Source organism: Labeo rohita, chromosome 5 (assembly GCF_022985175.1).
Source record: "Labeo rohita strain BAU-BD-2019 chromosome 5, IGBB_LRoh.1.0, whole genome shotgun sequence".
NCBI lineage: Eukaryota > Metazoa > Chordata > Actinopteri > Cypriniformes > Cyprinidae > Labeo > Labeo rohita.
The window spans coordinates 8,726,629-8,753,225 of record NC_066873.1 but is presented as its reverse complement, the minus strand read 5'-3'; the positions used below and the strand labels follow the sequence as shown (position 1 = coordinate 8,753,225).

Genomic DNA, 26,597 nt, shown 5'->3' with positions numbered 1-26,597 from the left:
ATGATGTGTCTTTTTGTTTGTGCGGGTGTGTTGTTCTCTCAGAATGTCCTTCTCCTCTAACTTGAACCACTATGGCATGGTCCACGTGGCCAGTGTTAGTGATGTGCTCCTGGACACCTCCTTCACCCCACCCTGTCAGCGCATGGGCGCCATGGTTTCCTTCCGCTCCTTCCAGGAGTTCACCAGGTTAGTGTGTGTCTACAGTAAGTTACCTACGAGGTATTTAGTACAGGCATCATGAAATGTAAATTAGTTCTGTTGATTTTACTCTGCACAAATAAGGTTTAATCCATAAATAAACTATTAGATTTTTTGTAAAACACTCACATTAAGAGAGAAAAAGCCAGATTGTCTGAAGCTAGACTGATTTGTTCTATGTAAGTAAGAGTGGGACTGTCTCTTGAAATCACATGACCAGCCTAATACTGCTTGCTTTATTTTTGTTATTTTGGACACTTTCATTCATAAAACAACTACATCAAGAGTCACATGTAGATCTGAAAATATGGTCCTTTTTAGCATCTATAACAGTTGCGGGATGTTTCATCCATGCCAGTAGGTGTCAGTATAAAGTCTGTGTCTATATGTAGTGTGACATATTGAGAATGGCGATTTCAAAGGGTTAGTTCAACCAAAAATTAAACTTCTGTCATTAATGACTCACTTTCATGTGGTTCCAAACCCGTAAGAACTTTGTTCCCAAACATGCTCAAAAACTCATAAAAAACTTTGCATACACAGCAAAAGTGGTAAAAATATACATCTCATATGGATTTCAGAAGTGGGTGTGGCAAAATGACCTATAAAATCACATTAACAAAAGTCCCCCGTTACAAAGTCCAAAACCCAACACGAAGTCTGTTATAATCTAAAGTGTAATCAAAGCCCTTTGTGACGTTAAATTGCAAAGATCTTGAGTTTTCATTGAAGGGTGTGTCTGTGCCGGCCTGACAAACTTTGATGTTTTGCTATGAAAAAGGAAGCTGTTATACATTAATTCAGGCATACAATGTCCAATCTGCATGAAATTCACATGTTTGAAAAGAGTCCTGTTCTGAGCACATGACCAAATTTCGTTATAGCCATAGCACCAACTGCTGGCAACAGGAAGTGGCATGTTTTACGCTTTAACGAACTCCTCTTACAGATTTAATGACATCAACATTATATTTGGTCAGTCTACTCTAAAGGCCTTTGCAATGTTAAATTGAAAAGATCTTGAGTTTTCGTTGAAGGGGGTGTCTGTGACAGCAAAGTTTGATGTTTCGTCAATGAGAATCTGTCCCAAACTTCATACGTTCAATAAGAGTCCTGGCCTGACGCATCTAACGGCCAGTATTATAATCAAAATCTAAATCTAAAGGCCAATATTCAGTTATAATCATAGTGCCACCTGTTGGCAACAGGATATGTCATGCTTTGCACTCAAACATACTCCTCACCCCCACCCCCATCGTTACACAGACAAGGCTTAAGCCAAGTCATAGACTAAAATGTCAGTCTAAGCTGTTTTAACTAAAAGAAACTTGCCCTGTCTGATCTTAAAATATATCAGTGCCTTGTCTCCTTGTCTCAAGATGCATACCAGTAATGTTTCTTCCTAAGGCACATTTATAAAATTTCCTTAAATGTCCTAATTGCACTATGACCTAATCCTGGCTTAGGCTAAGCGCTGTCTGTGAAACTGGGCCACCATGTTCAATGCACCAAGCGTTGTATATTTTATAAAAGTGCTGGTCTGAAGACATCTACATCCCAATATCCAGTTATAGTCATAGCGCCACTATTTGGTAGAAGGAATTTTGGCGCATATAAATGACTTTCACATACTCCTTCTATGTTTACCACTTTAAATGCATATTGACCACCATTCACTGTTTTCCTAAAGCCACCAGGTGGTGGTGAGCCCGGGTGCGAGGGCCCTTTCAATGCTGCCATCTCTTTAATGTCATTTTTTTTTATAGCAGTTTTCTTAACATTTATATACATTTGCTGGTTGCATGTCTAATGTGACTGTTATCACAGGAACATTAAGGATGTGTTGAGCTGTTTCTCAGACTCACCCCCCTCTACTCCAACCTTTCCTGAGGGGGGCAACCCTGTGCTGTATGGAGAGGAGGACAATAAGGTGAAGCTTTTATCCTCTGAACCTATCAAAAAAGAGAAAATAAGCTCAGATAATATTTTTTGATTTATGGAATGAAGCTATTATTTGGAAAATTGTTGTTTTCTGTTCCTAGTTTATTTTGTTTTTGTTTGTCTTACTCCAGAGCATTCAAGACGAGCCAATTCATATCCTTAATGTGGCCATAAAGACGGACAGCGACATTGACGATGATGGGCTGGCGGCCATGTTCCGCGAGTTTACCCAGTCTAAGGTGAGTGTTCAGTTCTCTATGTGATTTTTCTTCATTCACATCAATTTTTTCATTCACGTCATTTTTATCACAGAAATCTCTGCTGTTTGAGCACGGCATCCGAAGACTTACCTTCCTGGTCGCTCAGAAGGTATACATTCAAAATGACATTTGAGCATGTTTCCGCTCTGTTACTCCTCAATCGAATTTCAGCAAAATAATTTGTAATCAGTTGAATGTTCATTTGAATAACTGAAATTCTTAGTAACTGATCTCAAATCTTGGTGCGCCCACTGCATGTGTGTCTTTTCCCCTTTGCTCTTGACGCTGTTATTAACAGGATTTCAGGAAGCAGGTCAACTGTGAGGTGGACCAGAGGTTCCATGTAAGTAGTTGTGGAATGTTTGAGACATTGGCTCTGTTCCACATCCTATGGAGGTGTCTCACTGTCTGCACTCTAAATAGGCAGCTGCTTTCTTAGGTAGCATTTTAACCAAAATGGAACCTCACAAGTGACTGAACTGAAAGGCTCTACATAGATTTTAATGCAGGTCATGCAGGTCACACCAGTAGCACTACTTGTCTGGAGTGCGTGAGAAACTTGGCTTTAGCTCACTGTGGTAGATATGAACTTTAATGTGTTGCTAAGCTAATGACTCACATAATAAATATAAAATACATGGTGTGCACAGTTAAATTTTGATTAGACTATTTTAATGTAGTACTTCTCAGTACTGAATGAAATGTACAGTATTTTTGATCGGCATAATCGTGTTCACCGTCTTGGATGTTAGCATGTTGCTAAACTAACGACAGTACTCTTTTGTAATAAAATTTGGGCTGTTATTTGATTCAAACGCTGCAATCAAATTCATTGCATGATAAGCTGATTACTCAAATTAAATCACCAGTAATTTCATACTGTATATCAATACTTGAGTTCCTAAATGGAAAAATTGGATATGAACAAATAAAGATTTGAAATTAAATCATTGAACTAAAATACAGAAAAAAGTCGGTGTTATTTGTTTTATATAATTGAGTGTAAGTTTATATGATGATGAATTAAATTGTATAAATGGAGTATTATTAGAAATCCTGTTTTTTTTTTTTTTTTTTTTTTGTTTGTTTGTTTTTGTTTTTTTGACTCCTAGGTTTTGGAACAGAGGCATTATAAATGGTCTCTTAGTTAAGATACATACTTAATTATAAGACTACATACAATTTGCTGTATTAATAATATTGGTCTGGTCTTCCAGATCGGTGTTGACATATACGCAATGCAATATTATTTCACTGTTAATGTTTAATGTCTTTAATTCACAGCGAGAATTCCCCAAATTTTTCACTTTCCGCGCTCGAGACAAGGTGAGTTATGTTTTACACAAGACTACCAGTGACAGGCACAAAAGACTGTAACACATTTAAATGCAAGTGTTCATTAAATTCATCAGCGGTTTATGTTTAGGGGGGGAAATACAAAGGGGAAAACGAGGAGGAGTAAAAGAAAAAGCTGTTATATTCCTCCATTTCTTGTCTTTGCTGTGCAAGTCACTCTATCATGATCAATGGCATTTCTCTGGCTTCCTTCAGCCCTGATAGTTTGCTAAAATGGTTCCAGCAAAGCTCATTACATTAATGAACTTTTTAATTATTTGTCTCATTTGAGAGGGATGACATCCATTAGCAGCTGTGATTACCTACATTTACTAAATCTAGCCTGCTATTATAGCTCACGGGCAGTTCCTACTCCTGTAGACTCGCTTTCTCTACATTCTCTACACAAACGAGCAATTTCATTCCTTTTTCTGTTTTATTTAAATCTTGTTTCATTATTAGTAGTAGTAGTAAAATGCAGATTTTTCATGATCAAGCGTTTTTAGGGTTGCTCGATAATGGCAAAAATCTTAATCAATTATTAAATCAATTATTATTTTTGGTCAGCATTCTAATTCTGATGAAGATAAACATTGGTCATGTTGTGTGTGCATATATACAGTTCAAAAACTTTTGGGGTGAAAACTTTTGGAATTTAAAGATCAGGGTAAATTTTAACTTAGTGTTTCTTCTGGGAAACATGTAAGTATCTTCTGTAGCCTCTAAAGAGCAGTACTAAATGAAACCAATATGATATTTAAACCAAAATAAGAAAAATCGACAAATCTTCATTCTGTTCAAAAGTTTACACCCCTGGCTCTTAATGCATTTTTTTTCCTTCTGGAGCACCAGTGAACGTTTGAACCTTCTGTAATAGTTGCATCTGTAATGAGTCCCTCAGTTGTCCTCAGTGTCATTGTTGGAAAGGGTTCAAATAAAAAAAAAATGCTAAAAAACCAAAGAATTTTGGTTTCAACCAAGTTCATTTTCATGGCCATTTGGCCAAACTATAATTTTGACTGAAAAAGAAGGTTTTTGTCACTTTTCTAAATCCTTTTTTCCAGTTTGAGGAGGACCGTATCTACAGGCACTTGGAACCTGCCTTGGCTTTCCAGCTGGAGCTCAACCGCATGCGTAACTTTGCGCTGACGGCCATCCCCTGTGCCAACCATAAGATGCACCTGTACTTGGGAGCCGCTCGTGTGGAGGTGGGCACTGAGGTCACAGATTACCGTTTTTTTGTACGTGCCATCATCCGCCACTCAGACTTGGTCACCAAGGTAAGAGCATCTCTGTGGTCTGTGTTTGCATCCATAAATTTGGTTAGATGTGTCACACTCTACGGTTCTGTGTTGTGTAGGAAGCGTCGTTTGAATACTTGCACAACGAGGCAGAACGTCTGCTGCTGGAGGCCATGGATGAGCTGGAAGTGGCCTTCAACAACACCACAGTCCGCACCGACTGCAATCACATCTTCCTCAATTTTGTCCCAACCGTCATCATGGACCCTTCTAAGGTTTTAATGAGTTTTAGTGGATTTTTGCTTTTAGGAAAGTACATATCTGCATGTGTTTTGATCACTTGTGTTCTCGTTAGATTGAGGAATCTGTGCGCTCCATGGTCATGCGCTACGGCAGTCGTCTGTGGAAGCTCCGTGTGCTTCAAGCCGAGCTGAAGATCAACATCCGACTGACACCCACTGGCAAACAGATCCCCATCCGCCTCTTCCTGACCAATGAGAGTGGCTACTACCTGGACATCAGCCTGTACAAGGAGGTCACAGACTCCCGTACAGGACAGGTGGGGCACAAAGACCGACAGGTGGGGCTCACGTGTCTCTCATTAACACAAACACACAAACACATACATATGCAGTCAGCTGAAACTGAACAACAGTGCTATGCCTTTGTCATCACTCACTGTTTGTTAATAATTATTAATTTTCTGTCATTAAAAGACATACTATCAGTAAATAGTTTGGACACACATTCTTTTCTGTATTATGACTATTCTTCACATTTTATTTTAAATAGTGTGTGTGTGTGTGTGTGTTTGTTTGTTTTTTTTTTTTTGTTTGTTTTTTTGCTGGGAAATATTACAAATGGCTATATGGGAATTATGCAATGACCAAAAAAAATGTTGCTTATACTTTATCCTCAAATGTGACATTATTAATTATTTATACAGTACGTAGACACAATTTATGGATTTCATTTATAGAAAACCATGGTCTATTGTTTTTCAGGTTTCTTTGATGTATAAAAAAAGTTAAAGAAGAATAGCATTAACTTTTAATCAGACCCTAGACTTTTGAATGGTATTGTATATGTTTATGATATGAATAATAAGCAGTATCACTGTTATTGTTTATTTTATTTATATTTGTCACTGGAAAAATTCATGTAGTGTGTCCAAACATACAAATAGTACTGTATAATTTGTCGTTTGTTGCACTGAGGCAGCAGTTACACAGCAGTTAAACATTCAGGGATTTGTCTTTGTGCTAGTCTTCATTTTTCTTTCATTTGTCAGTGATGTGCTGACTTTTTCTGTCTCAATGTAAAAATGCTTTTTCATTTTTCACAGAATTGATCATTTTTAAAGTGTTTGCAAAATCATCTTTTTTCGTTGTTACATCAACTCTCAGTGTTATTTTTTTTGTTCAGCTGTTATCTGTTTGCCTAAATGTGGGGAGATTTGTAGATTTATTTGTTTATTTGCATTTATTTATTTATTTTAATCTTTACCTATGACTGGCTGACTCTCTTTTGCTCTCTGTCTCTCTCTCATCAGATCATGTTCCAGGCATATGGAGATAAGCAGGGTCCACTTCATGGCATGCTCATCAACACACCTTACGTCACTAAAGACCTCCTGCAGTCCAAACGCTTCCAGGCCCAGAGCCTCGGTACCACTTATGTCTACGACTTTCCAGAGATGTTCCGTCAGGTATCATCCACAACCTGATACAGTAGTCTAGTGATGGCAGATCTTTACACATTGTTTTACACACTTTACACACTGATTTAATTTCAGTATATTACCATGCAAATGTTTGAGGTCAGTGAGATTTTTTTTTTTTTTTTTTTTTTTTTATGAAATGCATTCTTTTATTCAGCAAGTATGCATTAAGACAATAAAGCAACTTTAATGTTGCAAAAGATATCTATTTCTACATTCTATTTTCTTTATAACTTTCTATTCATCAAAGAATCCTTTATATATAAATATATATATATATATATGTATATATGTATGTATGTATGTATGTATGTATATGTGTGTATATATATATATATATATATATATGTATATGTGTATGTATATGTGTATATATATATATATATGTATGCATGTATGTATGTATGTTTTTTCAGGAAAAAAATTAAGCTGCACGATTGTTTTCATAAATTATAATGATGATAAATGTTACTTGAGTAGCTATCATTTCATCATATTAGAATGTTTTCACAAGCATCATGCAAATCTGAAGACTGGAGTAATGATTGCTGAAAATTCAGTGCTATCACAAGAATAAATTACATTTTAAAATCTTGTAAAATGGAAAACTCTTCTTATAAATTGTAAAAATATTTCACGATATTACTATTATTACTGTATTTGTGATTAAATAAATGCAGCATTGGTGACAATAAGAGACTTAAAAAAAGTACAAATCGTACTGTCCCCAAGCATTTGAACAATTTTATTTTAATATACAAGTTATAATGATTATTAATTGTGTATCCATTTTACCTGGAAATACAGTTGAAGTCAAAAGTTTACATACACCTTGCAGAATCTGAAGAATGTTAATTATTTTACCAAATTAAGATGAATCATACAAAATGCATGTTATTTTTTATGTAGTGCTGACGTGAATAAGATTCACACAAAATACGTTTTCATATAGTCCACAAGAGAAAATAATAGTTGAATTTGTAAAAATTACCCCGTTCAAAAGTTTACATACACCTGATTCTTAATACTGTGTTGTTACCTGAATGATCCACAGCTGTTTATTTTGTTTAGTGATAGTTGTTCATGAGTCCCTTGTTCTTCAGGTCCCACAAAATCTTTAGTTTCAGCATTTTTGTGTATTTGAACTCTTTCCAACAATGACTTTGAGATTTGTCTTTTCACAAGGACAACTGAGGGACGCTCATGCATTAAGAGCCAGAGGGTGAACATTTTTTGAACTTGAATATTAGGGTAAATTTAACTTATTTTGGCTTGTAGGAAACATGTAAGTATCTTCTGTAGCTTCTGAAGGGCAGTACTAAATGATATATATAAATATATATATATATATATATATATATATATATATGTATGAAGAGTTCAGATGCAAAACCAGCTAAATCCATCTGACGTCTTTCTTTAAAAAACACATTTTTATCAGGCTCAGATGTATAGGTTTCTATGTAAGTACCGGTACTTCTGATTGGGCTGAGGCTGGTATTTTACCAAGTTTGAAGAAAAAGTATTTGATGGATGTATAATATGTGTTGAGAGCATTCACTTAGTATCATTATCTCATTTTTGACCGAGATGGCTTTTCGCTGGTTTTGCATCTGAACTCTTCATATATTCATATCGAAATAAGAAAAATGTACACACCTTTATTCTGTTCAGCCCTGGCTCTTAATGCATCGTGTTTCCTACTGAAGCGTCAGTGAGTGTTTGAACCTTCTGTAATAGTTGCATATGAGTCCCTCAGTTGTCCTCAGTGTGAAAAGATGGATCTCAAAATCATACAGTAATTGTTGGAAAGGGTTCAAATAAACAAAAATGCTGAAAAACCAAAGATTTTGTTAGTTTAACTGTTCAGGGACAAACAAGGGACTCAAAAACAACTATCACTAAACAAAAAACAAAGCTGTGGATCATTCAGGTAACAACACAGTATTAAGACCTTTGAACAGGGTCATTTTTTTTAAATTCAACTAGTTTTTTTCTCTTGTGGACTATATGTAAACATCTTTTATGTGAAATATATTATTCAGGTCAGTACTAAATAAAAAAATAACATGCATTTTGTATGATCCCTCTTATTTTGGTAAAACAATGAACATTTTGCAATTTAGGTATATGTAAACCTTTGACTTCAACAGTACATTTTTCAAGAGCACTGGAAATATGTGATATATATATATATATATTTTTTTTTTTTTTTTATGGTACCATTTTCCTCTAGGCTCTAAGGAAGCTATGGCAGTCCATGGATGCACATGCCAACTTACCCAAGTGTCCTCTTCCATCAGAATTGCTCACCTTCACAGAGCTAGTTTTGGATACTCAGGGTCAGCTGGTGCAGATGAACCGCCTACCTGGAGGAAATGAGGTTAGATTGCACCAAGTTATGATACTGGCTAAAACTTGTTTTGTAAAAAATGTATTCCTTATCCTAAACTGAACCCGAAATGAATCTGCAATGAACTGATTGAATTTAATTGAATCATTATTCTCTTGTTGACCGCTGTAAAGCTGTGTTGCGTAAAGCACTATAGAAATAAAGGTGACGACTGTTTAACTCAATCTTAATTTTCAACAAATGATCAAATGCAGTAAATTGTGTACACTGTAGGGGGCCCCTTTGCTTTGCAAATGTTGGTTTGTGAGAATCCACAAGCATTTAGCTATTACACCTTTATCGCAAATGGGGACAAAATATGCTTAACTCACAATTCCATGATTCTCTAGATTGGCATGGTAGCATGGCGGATGACTCTCCGAACCCCTGAGTACCCGGCTGGCCGTGAGATTATTGTGATCAGCAATGACATCACACATAAGATTGGCTCCTTTGGGCCACAGGAGGATGTACTGTTCCAGCAGGCTTCAGAGATGGCACGTGAAAGCGGCATTCCACGGATCTATATCGCTGCCAACAGCGGAGCCCGGATTGGCCTGGCAGAGGAAATCAGACACATGTTCCACGTGGCCTGGCAGGATCCAGCAGACCCATACAAGGTTTGGAGTGGCTCCAAAGGAAGGGATCAGTGATCATTGATGTAGTGTCTATCTTCAGTATGTGTGTCGTAATCACAGTGTTTTCCTGTTGATTGGTAGGGCTTTAAGTACTTATACCTCACACCTCAGGATTATAAAAAGGTGTCTGCTCTGAACTCAGTACACTGTGAACATGTGGAAGACGAGGGTGAATCCAGGTGATTTACATATTACACCACACTCTGATTTTGGTTTCTTTTATTGTTAATGCCTTTCTATCTGCTGTAAGCGTTTTTGCAGCATAATAACAGTAAGTAGTTAAACTGGGAGGAAGTTTTGAATCGGTTTTCTGAACTTCGGATTTCAAAAAGATCATCAGGATTTTTTCTGTCATTGACTGTTGTCATTTTTTGTTGTTCTGTTTTAATGTAAATTTTTTTCTGTGTTTGCAGGTATAAGATCACTGATATCATTGGTAAAGAGGAGGGGTTGGGTGTGGAGAATTTGAGGGGTTCTGGCATGATCGCAGGTGAATCTTCGCTGGCGTATGAGGATATCATCACTATGAACCTGGTAAGCTGACAGAGCACACAAAAATAAAATCTTACCCAAACGTTTGTACAGTAGTGTATATGTCAGAGTGTTTCTGAATATCTGTATGTTTGTTTTTCCTCAGGTGACATGCAGGGCCATTGGAATCGGAGCATATCTGGTGAGACTGGGCCAAAGAACCATACAGGTGGAGAACTCTCACATCATCCTGACTGGTGCTGGAGCTCTCAATAAGGTCAGCAGCTGCACCCGTTAACATTTTTTTCTGGTTTAGAGTTAGAATCTAAACCAGAAAAGCCAACTATGTCTCCTCAAAGCCGTTTTATAAAGGTCTTTTCAAAGGTCTTCTCTGTTGTTTAGTTGCTGCTGTAAAAGATGGCATTTATGCATAAATTACCTATTCACTCTGCTGATAAGGGCATTTTAATTGGCCTCTCTTTTAATTGCATGAAGTAATTTGATTGGGCCGAGGCAGGAATTGTGACAGGTTAGCGTGAACTCCAAAAGCCTTGTGTGCACTCAACTATGACCCAAATAAATGAATCCCTAATTCATGCAATTACCACGACTGCATTACAATATGACTTTTATGAATCAACCAGTTTCTTATTTTACTGGTGACAGCGATTGGATGTGGTCGGCTGTGCATTCAAGCACGTGTTAAAGTAACAGCTCACCCAAGTAAATTCTTTCATCATTTATTCACCCCTCATGTCATTCCAAACCCATATGACTTTTTTTGTTTTTACAATCCTGTTCCGCATGTACATACTGTGCACTTATACAGTAAAAATAACTACCAGTATTTTTGTGGTGCATTGTAATACACATATGTACTTTATATGTACTTACATGTAATTTTCGAAGTAACTGGGGTCTAGTGATTTCATGCTTGAAGGAAGCAAAGACACCACATGTGCTTTATTAGGAACAAAAATTATATCAGAAATTATAAAAACTGATAAAAACTGATTATCTCAGTATAAAAACTGTAGAAGTCAATGAAAAATCACCTGCTATGATAGAAAAACAAATGTGTATGTGTGTGTGTGTATGTTTCCGTACGTTTATAATTCACCCCACAGTGACTGCCATCCCCCCGCGTCTCTCTTTCTGTCTCCCGTCATGATGCTGCAGCTCCTGCAGGAATAATAGAAAGAGAAGCGTGAAGTTGTTATTTGCATAGAAATAGGCTGATGCCTGGGGCTGAGACCGGGGAGGGACACCCATATCATTCCTCTGAGAGCAGAATGAGCACTTCTACTGCTACAGATATCCCTGTCTCGCTCTGCCTTTCTCCCATCACTCTGCAGCAGTCTAGATTAGTGTTGGGAACCGAGAAACAATTCTTATTCAGAACAATTTCCGTTAATGGTTCTTGAATGTCCGGTGTGGACAGAAAAACGGTATTCAGATTTTTCAGTCATGGTCATGTGTCATGGCCAATGTCTGGTTGTCCTCTCTGGAACCGCAGGAACGCCCCATCTATCTCCATCTGAAAATGTTCTTTACAGTCCCATTACTGTGTTAATTAGAGCAGAACCGCGATTGGCTCAGTTACAAATACCCATGATAAGCATCACCACGCAGGTCTCAGAGCACGTCAGGTCTGCGAGTGATTCTGACTGTTACAAAGACGTCAGTCTCAGAGTTCAGAGTGGTTTATGTTTGGATAGTCAAACCTGTGATTGTACTACTGTGGAAGATATGGAGGAGTTCAGTCTTTGATTAACCGTTGGAACAAAAGGGACATACCAGACAGAAAAACTGGAGTTAGAGGCAAGTCCCAGACCAAAACTAGATTCTCTGCAGCCCAGATACAGTATAAACCAGAACTAGACCTCCTGCGCTTCAGGTCCAAACCAGGATTGACCATGAAAAAGAAGTTAAAGCTAAAGTTTAAGAAGTTGATCCAAGGACCAGGCAAACTTAATGGCTACAGTGGTTATGTTACCTTTCAGAGTCATGAAGTTCTTGTACATTCTCTGAAATGGTGAAGATGTAAGTGACAACAATGGTTGAGGTCATTATTACTTGTGATACAGTATGTTGAAAACAGACTGCAGTCTTAGCTGAGACCATAAACTGAGCTGTAAATGCAGACCAAGGTCTATTACAGATTGAAACAGGGACCCTGTGGTACAGAACCCTAACAATCAGCACCTCCCGTGCTCTTGGTTGCGAAGGAACTGTCTAAAACAAAAATACACTGGCCAGCATTGTGTTCTGCATAATGCTAGCTTGTGATAACTGTTACGTCCCGAGAAAATTAGCAAGATGAACGCTTATGCACTAGGGTTCAGTAGAATCAACCGAGTCCAGCGAGGTGTGAGGGGCTGATTCAGATCACATTTTTCACAACAAACCTGCCTAGTGTGAAAGCTCTCCAAGAGTAATGACCATGACCCAAAATCATGAATGTGGTCTCAAGAGGTGATAAGACCAAGAATCCAAATTCAAGACTGTTGAATGTTATGTTGGCATTGGCTTTTTCTGGAATGGCTAAATAATAGCCAGCTGTGGGTCAAACTTTTTTTTTTTTTTTTTTTTTTTTTTTTTTTTTTTTTTTTTTTTTGAAGCAGGGCATTCAGTTTTCTTGTGTGGCAAGCAAAAATTAGAGGAACTAAGTAGTGAATGTCTGCACCACTAGTGGCACCAAACAAACTTGCAAAAACAATGTCCATTTTCAAAACTGTTTACTTTGCTACTACTTGCACCAGCACACTTCCCTAGAAGTTGTCTGTAATCCTAAATGCTTAGATTAGGTGGTTCAGGTTTGTTTAATTGGGATTGGAGCTTAATTTTACAAGACTGTGACAATCAAGGAATGGGATTGGACACCCCTTCCCCTTTGGCCAAACAAGTAGTCTTGCCCCAAACTCATGGCATTGATTCAACTACAGGGGTGCCCAAACTCAGTCCCGGAGGGATGATGTTCTGCAGAGTTTAGCTTCAACCCCAATTAGACACACCTGAACCAGCTAATCAAGCACTTACTAGGCATACTAGAAACTTCCTGGCAGGCGTTGAGGCAAATTGGAGCCAAACTCTGCTGGACACTGGCCCTCCAGGACTAAGTTTGGGCATCCCTAAACTAGAAGATGTCAAGGAGCTCATAAAGAAAGATATGCTTCACAGTATTTACACCATGTATGGCCCAAAACACCACAAGAAATTGCATCACTCTATGGAAATCATTGTGTTTAATCAGTGTGTGAATAGAGAAAGGAAGGCAAAAACTGTGTATTGATGTAGTCCCAGAGGCATAAATAACCCATTACTCTCCACCACTGACCACTCTGTGACACCGTCATTCTTCCCAGGTCATTGACAGCATTGAGCGGAGAGCAGACTCTCCTCAGCCTCCAGCACTGGGCTGACTGCCTGTGTGATGGTATTGATCCACACAGCCCCAGGACCTCCATTGCACTGACACTGCCATAACACATAATACACATGCCATGCTCCCTACTTCTATGTTACTTACTCAAGTAAGAAGTAAGAAGATGAGTTAAACAAAGTCTGGACGACGTTGTTATTCTGGCCAAAAATTGGACAAGAGTCTCATTACGGTCTGTTTTCAAGGTGGCACCATCAATTATATATTAAGGGAATAGTTTGCATGGTCATAAAGGGTCAAAGTTGAAGTTCTTTGATCTTTGAGGATCATTGTAAATTCTTGACCTGCGGGCAACTTGACACCAGGGGTAGTGCTGTAGCTTGACTCCTGAATCCATAGAGTTCAATGGCAGTAATATGAAAAAGCTAGTGGGACATGCTTGACCGACATGTAAAATGACCAACCACAGTTCATATTTTTTTAATGTGCTGTCTACGGGCAGAGGTTAATATGAAATCAATGGTTTCACAATATTAGACAGGTATGCAACCAAGTGATTACTGATTCACATAATGGCATATTAGTCTCTGTGAAGACTATAGACAACTGTGAAGAAATTACTGTAAAAGATTTGAAAGACTAAGTTGTGAAAGACACTGACTCGTCATCTCTGCAGTATTGATACGCCTGCATGCATTTCGCCCTCAAGTTCACAGAAACCGAGACGGCAAAAAGCGAATTCTGTTTGCTTGTATTACTCTTATCCGTATGACCAAAAATGAGGGAGTATTTTAAGAGCAAGTGAACGCACCGGCACCTCCATCCGTCATGCATTAAGCACGCTATGTTCAGCTTCCACACTCCGCACATTTAGTAGGTTAGCATTAGATTAAGCGGCAATGTAAAGTTGCTGCTACTTACATATTTTAGATGATAAGCCATATTTGAGGTCAATGAATTATAGGTCAGTGTTTGGATGTCCTTCCCGATGTACTATATTACCACATTGGATTTTTATGCTTCTGCGACTGAGCGACTAATAAAATTTTGGTTAACTAAGGCTTTTCTCGTTGACTATTAGGAGGCAGCCCTTGACTAAATATTTAGAGTGAGGTCAAAGAATTACTGATTGTTACATAATTTCGTATTGTGGTCTTAACTCTAGAACCAAAGCAAAAGTTCTTGAGGATATTTTCACATGAACTGTCTCAAAACTCTTGAGTATCTTTCAGATATTCAGTGTGATATCTCACAAACGTACTTTACACAATTTAGCATTTTTTTTTTTTTTTTTTTAAGAAGTACTCAGTGTAGCAGCTTTGTGATTTGAGCAAACCTTTTCCTTCACCTCGTTGCTCTTTCTCCACAGGTTCTGGGTCGTGAGGTGTACACCTCCAATAACCAGCTCGGTGGAGTACAGATCATGCACAATAATGGAGTCACACACACCACTGTGTGCGATGATTTTGAGGGAGTGTTTGCGTTACTGGTCTGGCTGTCTTTCATGCCAAAGGTATGCAGAACACACTGTGACATAATACTCAGAGAATGTGATTTCAAGTCTAACAGTGCTATTCTCCTTCAGAATAAGTCGAGTCCTGTGCCAATTCTCAGTGGCAAAGATCCTATTGATCGGCCAGTGGAGTTTGTTCCTACCAAGGCACCTTATGACCCACGCTGGATGTTAGCGGGACGTCCCAGTCAGAGTGAGTAGATACTGCAACTCTAGACTTCATTACGTTTAGCTCTATTGACTGCATCTGTAGCATCATTTGTATCGTGGACCCTATTATGTGAAATTCCATTGTAAGTGCCTTACAATAATAATTCTTGCTTTAAAAACAAAAAACAAGAGACGCATTAAAAAAACTTGTGTCAGTAACATTATGTTGTCAAAGGAGCTCAATTTGTTGAGGCCTCCTGCGGTGATATCTTGTGTTTTGTGTATTAATTGTGCTGAGGGATATGTTGTTAGATGGAGCAAGTGTCCAGTAATGGATGACTGTGGTCTGAGGGTTTATGTTTGAGGCACAGCACTAGGTCTCTCCACTCAGAGATAAGCTACTCTGGGATATATGGAGTGTTTTTTTCTTTATTATTATTGGCGAGACAGATTACACATCACTGTAATTGCCACAGTGAGGTGGGGAGATATCGAGAGCGGGTGGCGGGGAGAAGAATCTTTGTCTCAGAGGAGACACAGGTCTCAGTGTAATTGAATGGTAACCGCTTCCCGCAGCAAGCATGTGCTTCCCCTTGGTTTTAAGCTCTGCATATCTGTGACAGTTTCTCTCCTTCCACACAGACACTAAGGGTGCGTGGGTGAGCGGGTTCTTTGACCACGGCTCTTTTCTGGAGATCATGCAGCCATGGGCACAGAGTGTAATCGTAGGACGAGCCAGGTAAGCATCAAAAAATACTTTGGCCCCAAAAAAGTATTTGGACTCCTAGGCAAGTTTTAAAACTTTATGAATGTCATTGCAGATGCCAGTTGGTGTAATATTTTGTTATCTAAAGCAAACAAATTATTCTCTCAGAGCTCTCAGAACTAACCATTTTTAAAGGTGGTTTTCTAAAGAATAATGCTTATCTTTTTATTATTATTATTATTATTATTATTATTATTATTATTATTAATTGCACATGCAGTAACATTTTCATAAATTTGTATATTCTAATGATTAACAAACACAATCTGAGCCTTTACTCTCCTCAGTGAACTTGTGTTGACCTCTGGCCTCAATTCCTAAAGGGCAACACTTGTCAGTTGGAAAGGTCCTGCTCTGATAAATGCACTTTGAAAGCTCCTGTGGGGAACATTAGTTTCACATCAGTCTTCTACTCCATACTCCTTTAGTTGTCTGCCAAAATACGGACTGACAGTGAATGTGTCAGCTTTATTTATCTTTTAGAGTATTTTTCTGCATGATAAAGCCTTATGTTGCTATTTATTTAAGTTTATGTTTTTTAAACTCTCTTCTGCTTACCAGTCCTGCATTTATTTGATCCAAAGTACAGCAAAAACAGTAACTATAATATTTATGATATAAATATTTTTACTATTTAAAATGATTGTTTTCTATTTTAATATATATTTAAAATGTAATTTATTCCTGTGATTTCAAAGCTGAATTTTTAGCATCATTACTCCAGTCACATGATTTTTCAGTAATCATGCTAATATTCTGATTTACTGTTAAAAGAACATTTATTATTATTATGTTGAAAACAGCTGTGTGGATTTTTATTTTTTTTTTTTCAGTTTTCTTTGATGAATAGAAAGTTCAGAAGAACAGCATTTATGTGAAATGGAAATCTTTTGTAACATTGTAAATGTCTTTATCATTACTTTTGATCAATTTAAAGCATCCTTGCTAAATAAAAGTATTAATTTCTATAATTTCCCAAAAAAAAAACAAATTATTAAGCTTTTGAATGGTATAGTGTATAATGTTACAAAACTTTCAGACAAATGCTGATCTTTGGATCTTTCTATTCATTAAAGATTGAAGATTCATTAAAGAAAAAGTACTCAGTGGTTTTAAATACTGAATTAAATGTTTCTTGAACAGCAGATCAGCATATTCAAATTTGTGAAGGATCATGTGACACTGAAGACTGGAGTAATGATGCTGAAAATTTAGCTTTGATCACAGCAATAAATTACATTTGAAAATATATTCAAATATAAAGCAGTTATTTTAAATAGTAAAAATATTTCACAATATTACTGCTTTTGCTATATTTTGAGTCAAATAAATGCAGGCTTGGTGAGCAGAAGAGAATTTTTTAAAAAACGTTAAAAATCTTACTGTTCAAAAACTTTAGACTGGTAGTGTGTATATATATTGTTAAGCGTTTGTTCAATCTGTCCCTGTGTAAAAAACATTCCCTCTTGTCATTTGTAGGTTGGGCGGGATCCCAACTGGAGTAGTTGCGGTGGAAACCCGATCGGTGGAGCTGTCAATCCCAGCAGACCCAGCGAATTTGGACTCAGAAGCAAAGGTGACCACTTGAAAACACTCACACACTCTGCCACTTGATTTCTTTCAGGAAAATTACCAGTGTTCTGTGCTGTTTCCTCTAGATCATCCAACAAGCAGGGCAAGTGTGGTTCCCCGACTCTGCTTTTAAGACTGCACAGGCTATTAAAGACTTCAACAGAGAGGGGCTTCCACTCATGGTGTTTGCCAACTGGAGGGGCTTCTCTGGAGGGATGAAAGGTGAGTGATACAGGAAATGAAATAGGATGTGCTTTAGTGAGCTATGACGGCCTCTGCTAACACCTCATTCTCGCTTGTCTTCAGACATGTATGACCAGGTGCTGAAGTTTGGAGCGTATATAGTGGACGGGCTGAGAGAATACAGCCAGCCAGTACTGGTGTACATCCCTCCACAGGCAGAGCTCAGGGGAGGATCATGGGTCGTCATAGACCCCACCATCAACCCTCGCCACATGGAGATGTATGCAGATAAGGACAGCCGGTAAGAACCAGTTTAGTTTTGTTTGGTTGAAAAAGTAAGAAAAAAAATGAAATGGTCAGACCTTACAAGCAGGCCTTTTTAAATGATGTTGCAAGAAAAGCATCAGTGTTTCACAAACATTTCATTGTAATGGCCATTTGAATGAACTGATTCATCAGTGTGTGTGTTCTGCAGTGGTGGCGTGCTGGAGCCTGAAGGTACTGTGGAGATCAAGTTCCGTAAAAAAGACCTGGTGAAGACCATGAGACGGGTGGACCCTGTATACACGGGACTTGCAGAAAGATTGGGTAAGTTGTTTACAGTGCTCTCTCTTTACTGAAATCCTATCTCGTTTTATTGGGCGTGTATGAGTGTTATATTAAAGCACCTCATCGCTGCATTCTGCTGATTGCGTCGACCCTTTCTCCCCTCCCTGAGGAGACGTGTCAATCACAGGGGTCTCAGATCAATCAGACGCCGTTGCTGTTCTGTTCCTCCTTCGATCAATTACCCCCTCAGCGGTCACTAAAGAGGACCGTGCCACTATAGTGGCCTGCGGTGTTGCAGGCGGCCAAATGAATGATTGGCTCTGATGGGATCGATCTCTTTCGAACAGCCACAGGCTGATGTAAGATCCCGGAGAGCTCCTCGGTTGGGTGGCACTGTAGCGCTGTGATTATTCTTGGTGATCTTCATGGATGGAATGAGGCATCAACACATAGATGTAAAAATAGCAGAATTATGCTCATTAGCTTAAGCCAAATGGAATATATATTTTGAATAAACATTTCTTTTACTAGTGCATGCTATTCTGAAGTTTTTGTTTTTTTTTTTATCAAAATAGAATAGCTTGCTTTCCAGTGTTCTTTTAGTATTTATACACTATTATAGCATTTATTTATATTTTGAATTGGGTTTTATTTTTATATTTAGGGCCCTGTGTATTTATGTCCTGATTTGGCGAGACAGCAGACTGCACGTCTGCATCATTATTCACACACACGAAAACACGCAGAACATGAACGATTCATATTTAAATAGTCTTTTTGCTCAATATTTAGAGATACTAGTCTATATTGTAAATTGATGTAAGTGTAATGACCTACTTTTGGTTAATTCATCCAAACTTTGACAAATTCTGTGATATTCTGCGTTATATAGTATTCATTTTTATGACTGGATTCTGCGATTCTGTTCGTGTTTTACGCATTGCAGAAATCATAGGGCCTTATATATTGTCAGTTTAATTTAGATTAAGTTTTAGTATTCATTCATTCATTCATTAATTCAGTTTTAGTAATTTTGACAAAACAATACTTCATTTTCATTCAAGTTTTTTTTAACTTTATCGTATATTGATATTTAATTTTACTTCAATTAAAGGAAATAATTTAATAGTTTTAGTTACCAACACTGCTTCCTTTACTTTTCTTTTTGTTGCTGCCACCTCGGCTAAAAAATATAGCAATTTACAGCCAAAAACAATTAGGTTATTATTTTAGGTAATGCAGCCTTTTGAAAACCTAGTCAAAAATAAATCCATTATAATATTCATTGTAATAACATAAAAAATATATACTGTAATTAAACAAAACAGTGATTTAATAATTGTTAACAAAAAAAGTACAATATAAGCCACAGTAATGGCAAATAATGATAGATTTGAAGACATCTTACCATTGTGATGCCTTTTATCCTCAGATCCAAAGCTGTTTTAAAACTGCTATCCAGAATTGTTCATGGTGGGCAGTAGTCCTCTGAAACAGCTAAATATCAGCTAATTAATTGGCCTGACTGATGTACCAGCCTGTTTTCTGTTTCTTTTTTTGGGACATTCATCAATAATTTGCACTTATCCATTGTGTGTGTGTTTTCAGGCACTCCAGAATTGAGTGTGTCTGAGCGTAAAGAGCTGGAGAGTAAACTGAAGGAGAGAGAAGAGTTCCTGCTGCCTATATATCATCAAGTAGCCGTGCAGTTTGCCGACCTTCATGACACACCGGGCCGCATGCAGGAGAAAGGAGTCATCACTGTCAGTACTCAACTCTTATAGTGGTTTATACTAGTCTGCTCAGATTTTTTAGCTTTTGTTGTTTTCCATTGGTACTTTTGTTTTCATATTTGTCCATAGTTGAAGCTCAGAAGCTCAGTTAAAATAAGACCTGAATCAATTAACTATGCCATTAACCTGGACTTGTGTGTGTTCAGGATGTCCTGGAGTGGCGGACATCCCGACTGTTCTTCTACTGGCGCTTACGGCGGTTATTGCTGGAGGACACGGTTAAGAAGAAGATCCAGTGTGCTAACAGCGAGCTGACGGACGGGCAGGTTCAGGCCATGCTCCGCCGCTGGTTTGTGGAAGCAGAGGGAGCTGTGAAAGTATGTTACCAAAAACTACTGCATAAACAACTCTTCTGCTTTCAAAGCTAGCTTGCTATAGCTAGCCTCTCTGAAATCTTCTACCCTACCTTTTAAGTCACAACAGCAGTTTACGTGGGCTAAACTGTGGATCATTTTCCATTGCCTGCCACAAAATACATTCATTGACTATATCTTTTAAATTACATGAATCCTTTTTTCATTTAGACACAACCTTCACTGAACTCTATGCACCTACAGGCCAGTTTGCATGTTTACATACTTTTTTCTCCCCAAAACTTCAAAATTTAACAGTACAAAACAACAAGACAACAAAGGCAGCAATTGGATGCGTTTCTGTAGTAATACCATGTTAAATTATATACAAAATCTGAAACATTTTCAAAACATTTAGGGTGTGTTCACAATTGTCATGTTTGGTTAGATTAAAACAAACTATGGTGTGATTGCTCTGTTAGTGCAGTTCATTTGAGTAAGTGTGAACGCTGCCATCCGAACCCTGGTGCGCACCGAACAAGCAGACCGAGACCGCTAAAAAGATGGGTCTCAGTCCACTTCCAAAGGAACTCTGGTGCGATTTGATTGAAATATGAACGTGACATGGACCAAATACTTCTAAACGAACCAAAAACAGGAAGTATTGACAGGATGCGGTGTATCCAAAACAAAATGAGCGGAGGGCAAGCGTGGAGCAATGAGGAGGTAAAGTGCCTTTTATGAGCTCTTTGTGAGTTCAGTGAGTTCTGTAACGGAATATACATCATTCGACTCGACCAATGAGGTTGTGAACGTATCACTATGCCTTTAGGTTTCGGTATCTTTAGATTTGCTGTCAAAAAGCCAGTGTGAACGCTAAGTGGACCAGGACCAAATGTATCATTTTCCTTTTTGGTGAACCAAAAAATACAAGTGTGAACACACCCTTAGATACACGTGTTAGTCTTTCAGTTTCATTACTGTCTAGACAAAAGGGGACAATTTAGGAATCATTTTGTACTGTTATGTAAACCTGGCATATACTACAGTGAATTCATAAACAGTACAGAGATGTCAATTTTGTTTTCTATATACATTTTAACGAAGAAAAAAAAAAGTATAATGCTACCTGATTTTACTGTTTTAAGGTCATTGTTTAATGAGTGATGAAGTATGATTGTTGGTTGAAAATATTTGCTAGTTTTATGGAAGATTGACTTTGTTTGGTAATTTTAGTGCATTTTACATGTGAAATTTACTGCTGTGCCAAGCTGAAAGTTGGTAAGAACAACTGTATTGATAAAAAAAAAATGATAGCAAGGCTTTCTTTTCTTGAAGTTGTGTGTGGACCAGAGAACGTTATGTGACCCTGGACCACAAAACCAGTCATAAAGTCAATTTTTTGATACATCACCTGAAGGCTTTCCATTGACGTATGGTTTGTTAGGATATGACAATATTTGGCTGAGATACAACTATTTGAAAATCTGGAATCTGAGGGTGCAAAAAAATCTAAATATTGAGGAAAATCATTGTTTGTCCAGATGAAGTTCTTAGCAATGCATATTACTCATCAAAAATTAAGTTCTTCATGGAACACGGTCTTTACTTAATATCCTAATGATTTTTGATATAAAAAAAAAAAAATTCAATCATTTTGACCCATATGATATATTGTTGGCTATTGCTACAAATATACTTATGACTGGTTTTGTGGTCCAGGGTCAGAAGATTGACTTCATTTGGTAGTTTTAGTGCATTTTACATGTGAAATTTACTGCTTTGCCAAGCTGAAAGTTGGTAAGAAGGACTGTATTGACAAAAAATGAAAGTCAGTCTTTCTTTTCTTGAAGTAGTGTGTGGACCAGAGAATATATGACAGTTAGAAATGATCAGAATAGATGAACGCTCCCGATCTCCGACTAGGTCTCGGAAGAATCGCCACACTAGGTCCTGGAGCAGAGCCAAGCCCCCAGGGCAGGTTAAAGTATCTGCAGAAGACGATGTCTGGACCACTAATACATTACCCTAATCAGAGCGAGCTATCTTAAGCTACAATTAATCTCCACCCTGCCACGCGCAGATAGCAGAGCAACACGCTGTTTCTTAATTAAAAGCAAACGGATTAAAAATGATTAATATGGGGCATTAAATGTTCTTGCCGACTACAAGTGCTTGCGTTTTTTAGAAGCGCGGAAGCCCATTAACGCCTCGACAAATCTTCACAAGCACAAGTCCAGCTTTGTTTCAGATCGGCCTGATGTTATCAGTCTAAGCCTAAATGAAGAGCCGTTGATTAGGATTGTGATTTGGTTTTCAAAAAGAAACATTGTCAGAAAGTTTGTTTGGCAGGATGTTTCAAACAAGCTCCATGTGTTGACTTATTTTTTTTTAATTCTCTTTATGTGTTCTTTTGTTTGTTTCTGTCAGGCTTATCTGTGGGACAGTAATGAGGATGTTGTGGAGTGGTTGGAGAGGCAGCTGGCAGAGGAAGAGGGTGCCAGATCTGTCATCGATGAGAATATCAAATACATCCGCAGGGATCACATCCTCAAACAGATCCGCAGGTAATATCCAGATACCAGCTTTAAAAACATATATGCACATATAAATGGTTTATATCTGTCAAATGTTTACATACACCTTGCAGAATCTGCAAAATGTTAATTATTTTACCAAAATAAGAGGGATCATACAAAATGCATGTCTTTTTTTATTTTGTACTGACCTAAATAAAACGTTTACATATAGTCCAATGACCCCGTTCAGTTTACATACACTTGATTCTTAATACTGTGTTGTAACCTAAATGATCCAAAGCTGTTTTTTTATTATTATTCATAGCTGTTTATGGGTCCCTTGTCTGTCCTGAACAGTTAGACTGCCCCCTGTTCTTCAGAAAAAAATCCTTCAGGTCCCACAAATTTGTGGGTATTTCAGCATTTTTTGTTTTGTTTTGTGATAGTTGTTCATGAGTCCCTTGTTTGTCGTGAACAGTTAAACTGCCTGCTGTTCTTCAGAAAAATCCTTCAGGTCCCACAAATTCTTTTGGTTTCCAGCATCTTTGTGTATTTGAACCCTTTCCAACAATGACTGTGTGATTTTGAGATACATCTTTTCAAACTGAGGACAACTGAGAGACTCGTATGCAACTATTACAGAAGGTTCAAATGATCACAGAAGCTTCAGCAGGAAACACAATGCATTTCAAAACTTTTTAAATTTGAAGATCAAGGTAAATTTAACTTATTTTGTGTTCTGCGAAACATGCAAGTATCTTCTGTAGCTTCTGAAGGGCAGTACTAAATAAAAAAAAACATGATATTTAGGCAAAACAAGAAAAATGTACACATCTTCATTGTGTTCAAAAGTTTACACCCCTGGCTCTTAATGCATAGTTTTTTTTTCTTCTGGAGTATCACCTATTAATGCATTGTTTTTCCTTCTAAAGCATCAGTGAGCGTTTAAACCTTCTGTAATAGTTGCATATATGTCCTTCAGTTGTCCTCAGTGCGAAAAGATGGATCTCAAATCATTCATCAGTCATTGTTGGAAAGTGTTCAAATACACAAAGATGCTGGAAACCCAAAGAATTTGTGGGACCTGAAGGATTTTTCTGAAGAACAGCGGGCAGTTTAACTGTTCACGACAAACAAGGGACTTGTGAACAACTATCACAAAACAAAACAAAACAAAAAAAAAACAGCTGTGAATCCTTCAGGTAACAACACAGTATTAAGAATCAAATGTAAGTTGAACAGGTTCATTTTTATAAATTCAATTAATATTTTCTCTTGTGGACTATTGAAAACGTCTTTTATGTGAAATATCTTATTTAGGTCAGTGCTGAAAACATGCATTTTGTATGATCCCACTTATTTTGGTAAAATTAACAGTTTGCAGATTCTGCAAGGTGTATGTGTTTTGACCTCACAGTATTATATTAGATAAACAGGTACGATTTTAAAAACGCTTTCTTCTTAACATTTTATGTCCTCGTGTTTATATATGTAGAGAAAAGTGTGCATTATGCCTTAAATGTCAGACTTGTCTGAACTTTGTTTAGGCTTAAAGCCATTTGTTAGGAGCTGTTTTTCTTTGCGCACTGCATTTAAAGAGCGAATAAAATATTAGTGCAGGTCTGTGAGATCTGGATTTGATGGATTTTTAATCAATGCACAAATAATTTTTTTGGATACGAAATGGTACTTTTTACAGATTATTAAATCACTGCATTGAATTTTCAATGTCAGATCAATGCATTGCAACACATTTTTACATTACTGTTTATTCATTTAAATGTATATTTTGTGTTTTTAATAAACTGTTTGTTTCCTTAGCCTGGTTCAAGCTAACCCTGAAGTGGCCATGGACTCCATTGTCCACATGACCCAGCACATTTCCCCCACGCAGCGTGCTGAGGTGGTCCGAATCCTGTCCACCATGGATGCCCCTGCGTCATCGTAGAGCCCCGTTTACACACAATCATATCAGAGGCCTGATGCTACTGGAAACTGGAGCTAGAGGAGCCAACATAGCAGTGCTGTAATGTTATGTGACATAACATTGTTGGCTATGATTCCGAAAGCACGAGTTACAACAGAGATACTCAGTGTCAGTACGTATGAATGCATATCGATGTACACCTTTAGAAACACAAAAAATGTGCTAGTGTTGTGTTTATAGTTTTGCAGTCTAGTCAAGTGCACTTTGAGACTTAGATTGAACAGAGACCAATTGTAGAAACAAGCTACCCAAAGCTGCTGTTAGAGGATGTTTCACTTTTTTTTTTTAGAAAAAATTTTGTTTACAGGCAGTAGATTACCATATAAGAGAGAACTTTGGAACTTAAAAATCAACTTTAGACTTTGTCCTACAACAGTTCTCATCCACACTGAGATTAAGTGATGTCACAACTAGATCACTCCTGCTCCAGGAGTGATGTAGCTGTATTTTGTCGCATCGTTTGCTATGCAGACATGGTATTATTCACATGCAGGATGGTCGATTTGAGCCGTATGACCGCATTAGATTGTGACTGCGCTTGTTTCATTCCTTTGTGGCTTAACCAAAAAATAATTTTTTTAAAACTTGTATCCACTGGTATTGTACTTATAAATATGATGTTTATTTTTTAGCATAGATGATATAATGCTGAGAAGTCATTAATAACTTATTTAACAGTCATGTCAAGTGATCCAAGTGCTGCACACTGTAGTTTAACATAGTACACTGTACTGTAAGTGCGTAACTGTAGAACATGATTGTTGTTACAACACATTCTGGAATGACAGAATGAGTGCAGTGTAGAAATATACTAAACAAAAGCAATGGAGGTGGCAGAGAATGCTTAAGTGATTGTGCATAATACTCTAATCTAAATTGGCAGTCATGATGCTCCGTTTTATTCTCAATGTCTCATTGGCATCATGTTTGTCTCCAATACTGGAAAACAAGCTGCCACTCCAATGCTAGCAGTACTGTTTGCTTCTATGAACGGTGAAAAATTGTCAGGTTTGCTGACATGCTGTCACCTAAACAGTTGGTGGATTGTGAGTGTTGCTAAACATGTTACTGAAGAGATCAAAAGCTGCCTCCCTTGTCATAATGGAGGATTTCCTGTTTACCATGGCAAGCTGTGATTGCCTCTAAAACAATAACTGAATAAAATCGTAAATTCTGCTTTTTTGTGGTTCTTTCTTGAATGAATATACAGCAAAATATCATAGAAAATGGGATTTTCTGTAATACTCTATACAAAAGGGCCAAGAACCGAGCCCTGAGGTACCCCGGTGGTTAGCTGTGGCAGGATTTCCCTTCTCTCTGAAATATCTTGAAGGGTCCCATTTTTACACAAGTTGGTATGATTCTTTAGGGTCTTCATGGAATGTCTGCAAAATACTTTAGTTAAAACATCACCCCTTTTACCACCCACTGGCGCATTAACATCAGAAACAAAATTAATCTACTGCGTCCTCAGTTGCTCTCATGTCAGGAGAAAATTAAGATTATTATGCTCACTTTTACATCTAACTACAAAACACCTGCATTGCTTAAAAGACATTTCTGTCGCTACAGCTGCTCGAGCATGGAGAAAATGGCAGACAGTGTACCAGGGTACTTAAAGGAGAAGTCCACTTCCAGAACAACAATTTACAGATAATGTAGTCACCTTCTTGTCATTCAAAATGTTTGTCTTT

General features: G+C 37.6%; 1 protein-coding gene across 9 annotated transcripts in view; it reads left to right on the top strand.

The window, feature by feature from the left end:
- The window catches only part of acaca (acetyl-CoA carboxylase alpha), a 52,739-nt gene extending 26,660 nt beyond the window's left edge, over positions 1-26,079 (top strand). For 3 of the 9 annotated variants that reach the window (XM_051109019.1, XM_051109018.1, XM_051109013.1), the window contains 26 exons: positions 43-186; positions 2,026-2,128; positions 2,271-2,378; positions 2,452-2,508; positions 2,698-2,742; positions 3,684-3,725; positions 4,799-5,014; positions 5,095-5,250; positions 5,331-5,555; positions 6,528-6,683; positions 8,932-9,078; positions 9,438-9,707; positions 9,807-9,904; positions 10,139-10,259; positions 10,363-10,473; positions 14,948-15,091; positions 15,164-15,284; positions 15,884-15,980; positions 17,487-17,583; positions 17,666-17,801; positions 17,886-18,063; positions 18,238-18,350; positions 19,920-20,074; positions 20,251-20,421; positions 22,828-22,964; positions 24,738-26,079. In XM_051109019.1, the coding sequence (XP_050964976.1) occupies positions 43-186; positions 2,026-2,128; positions 2,271-2,378; positions 2,452-2,508; positions 2,698-2,742; positions 3,684-3,725; positions 4,799-5,014; positions 5,095-5,250; positions 5,331-5,555; positions 6,528-6,683; positions 8,932-9,078; positions 9,438-9,707; positions 9,807-9,904; positions 10,139-10,259; positions 10,363-10,473; positions 14,948-15,091; positions 15,164-15,284; positions 15,884-15,980; positions 17,487-17,583; positions 17,666-17,801; positions 17,886-18,063; positions 18,238-18,350; positions 19,920-20,074; positions 20,251-20,421; positions 22,828-22,964; positions 24,738-24,864 (3,475 nt within the window). In that variant the 3' untranslated portion in view covers positions 24,865-26,079. The remainder of the gene's footprint in view (positions 1-42; positions 187-2,025; positions 2,129-2,270; positions 2,379-2,451; positions 2,509-2,697; positions 2,743-3,683; positions 3,726-4,798; positions 5,015-5,094; positions 5,251-5,330; positions 5,556-6,527; positions 6,684-8,931; positions 9,079-9,437; positions 9,708-9,806; positions 9,905-10,138; positions 10,260-10,362; positions 10,474-14,947; positions 15,092-15,163; positions 15,285-15,883; positions 15,981-17,486; positions 17,584-17,665; positions 17,802-17,885; positions 18,064-18,237; positions 18,351-19,919; positions 20,075-20,250; positions 20,422-22,827; positions 22,965-24,737) is intronic. The other 6 variants (XM_051109021.1, XM_051109014.1, XM_051109022.1 and 3 more) reach the window with 3 other exon arrangements.
- The last annotated feature ends 518 nt before the right edge of the window (positions 26,080-26,597 follow it).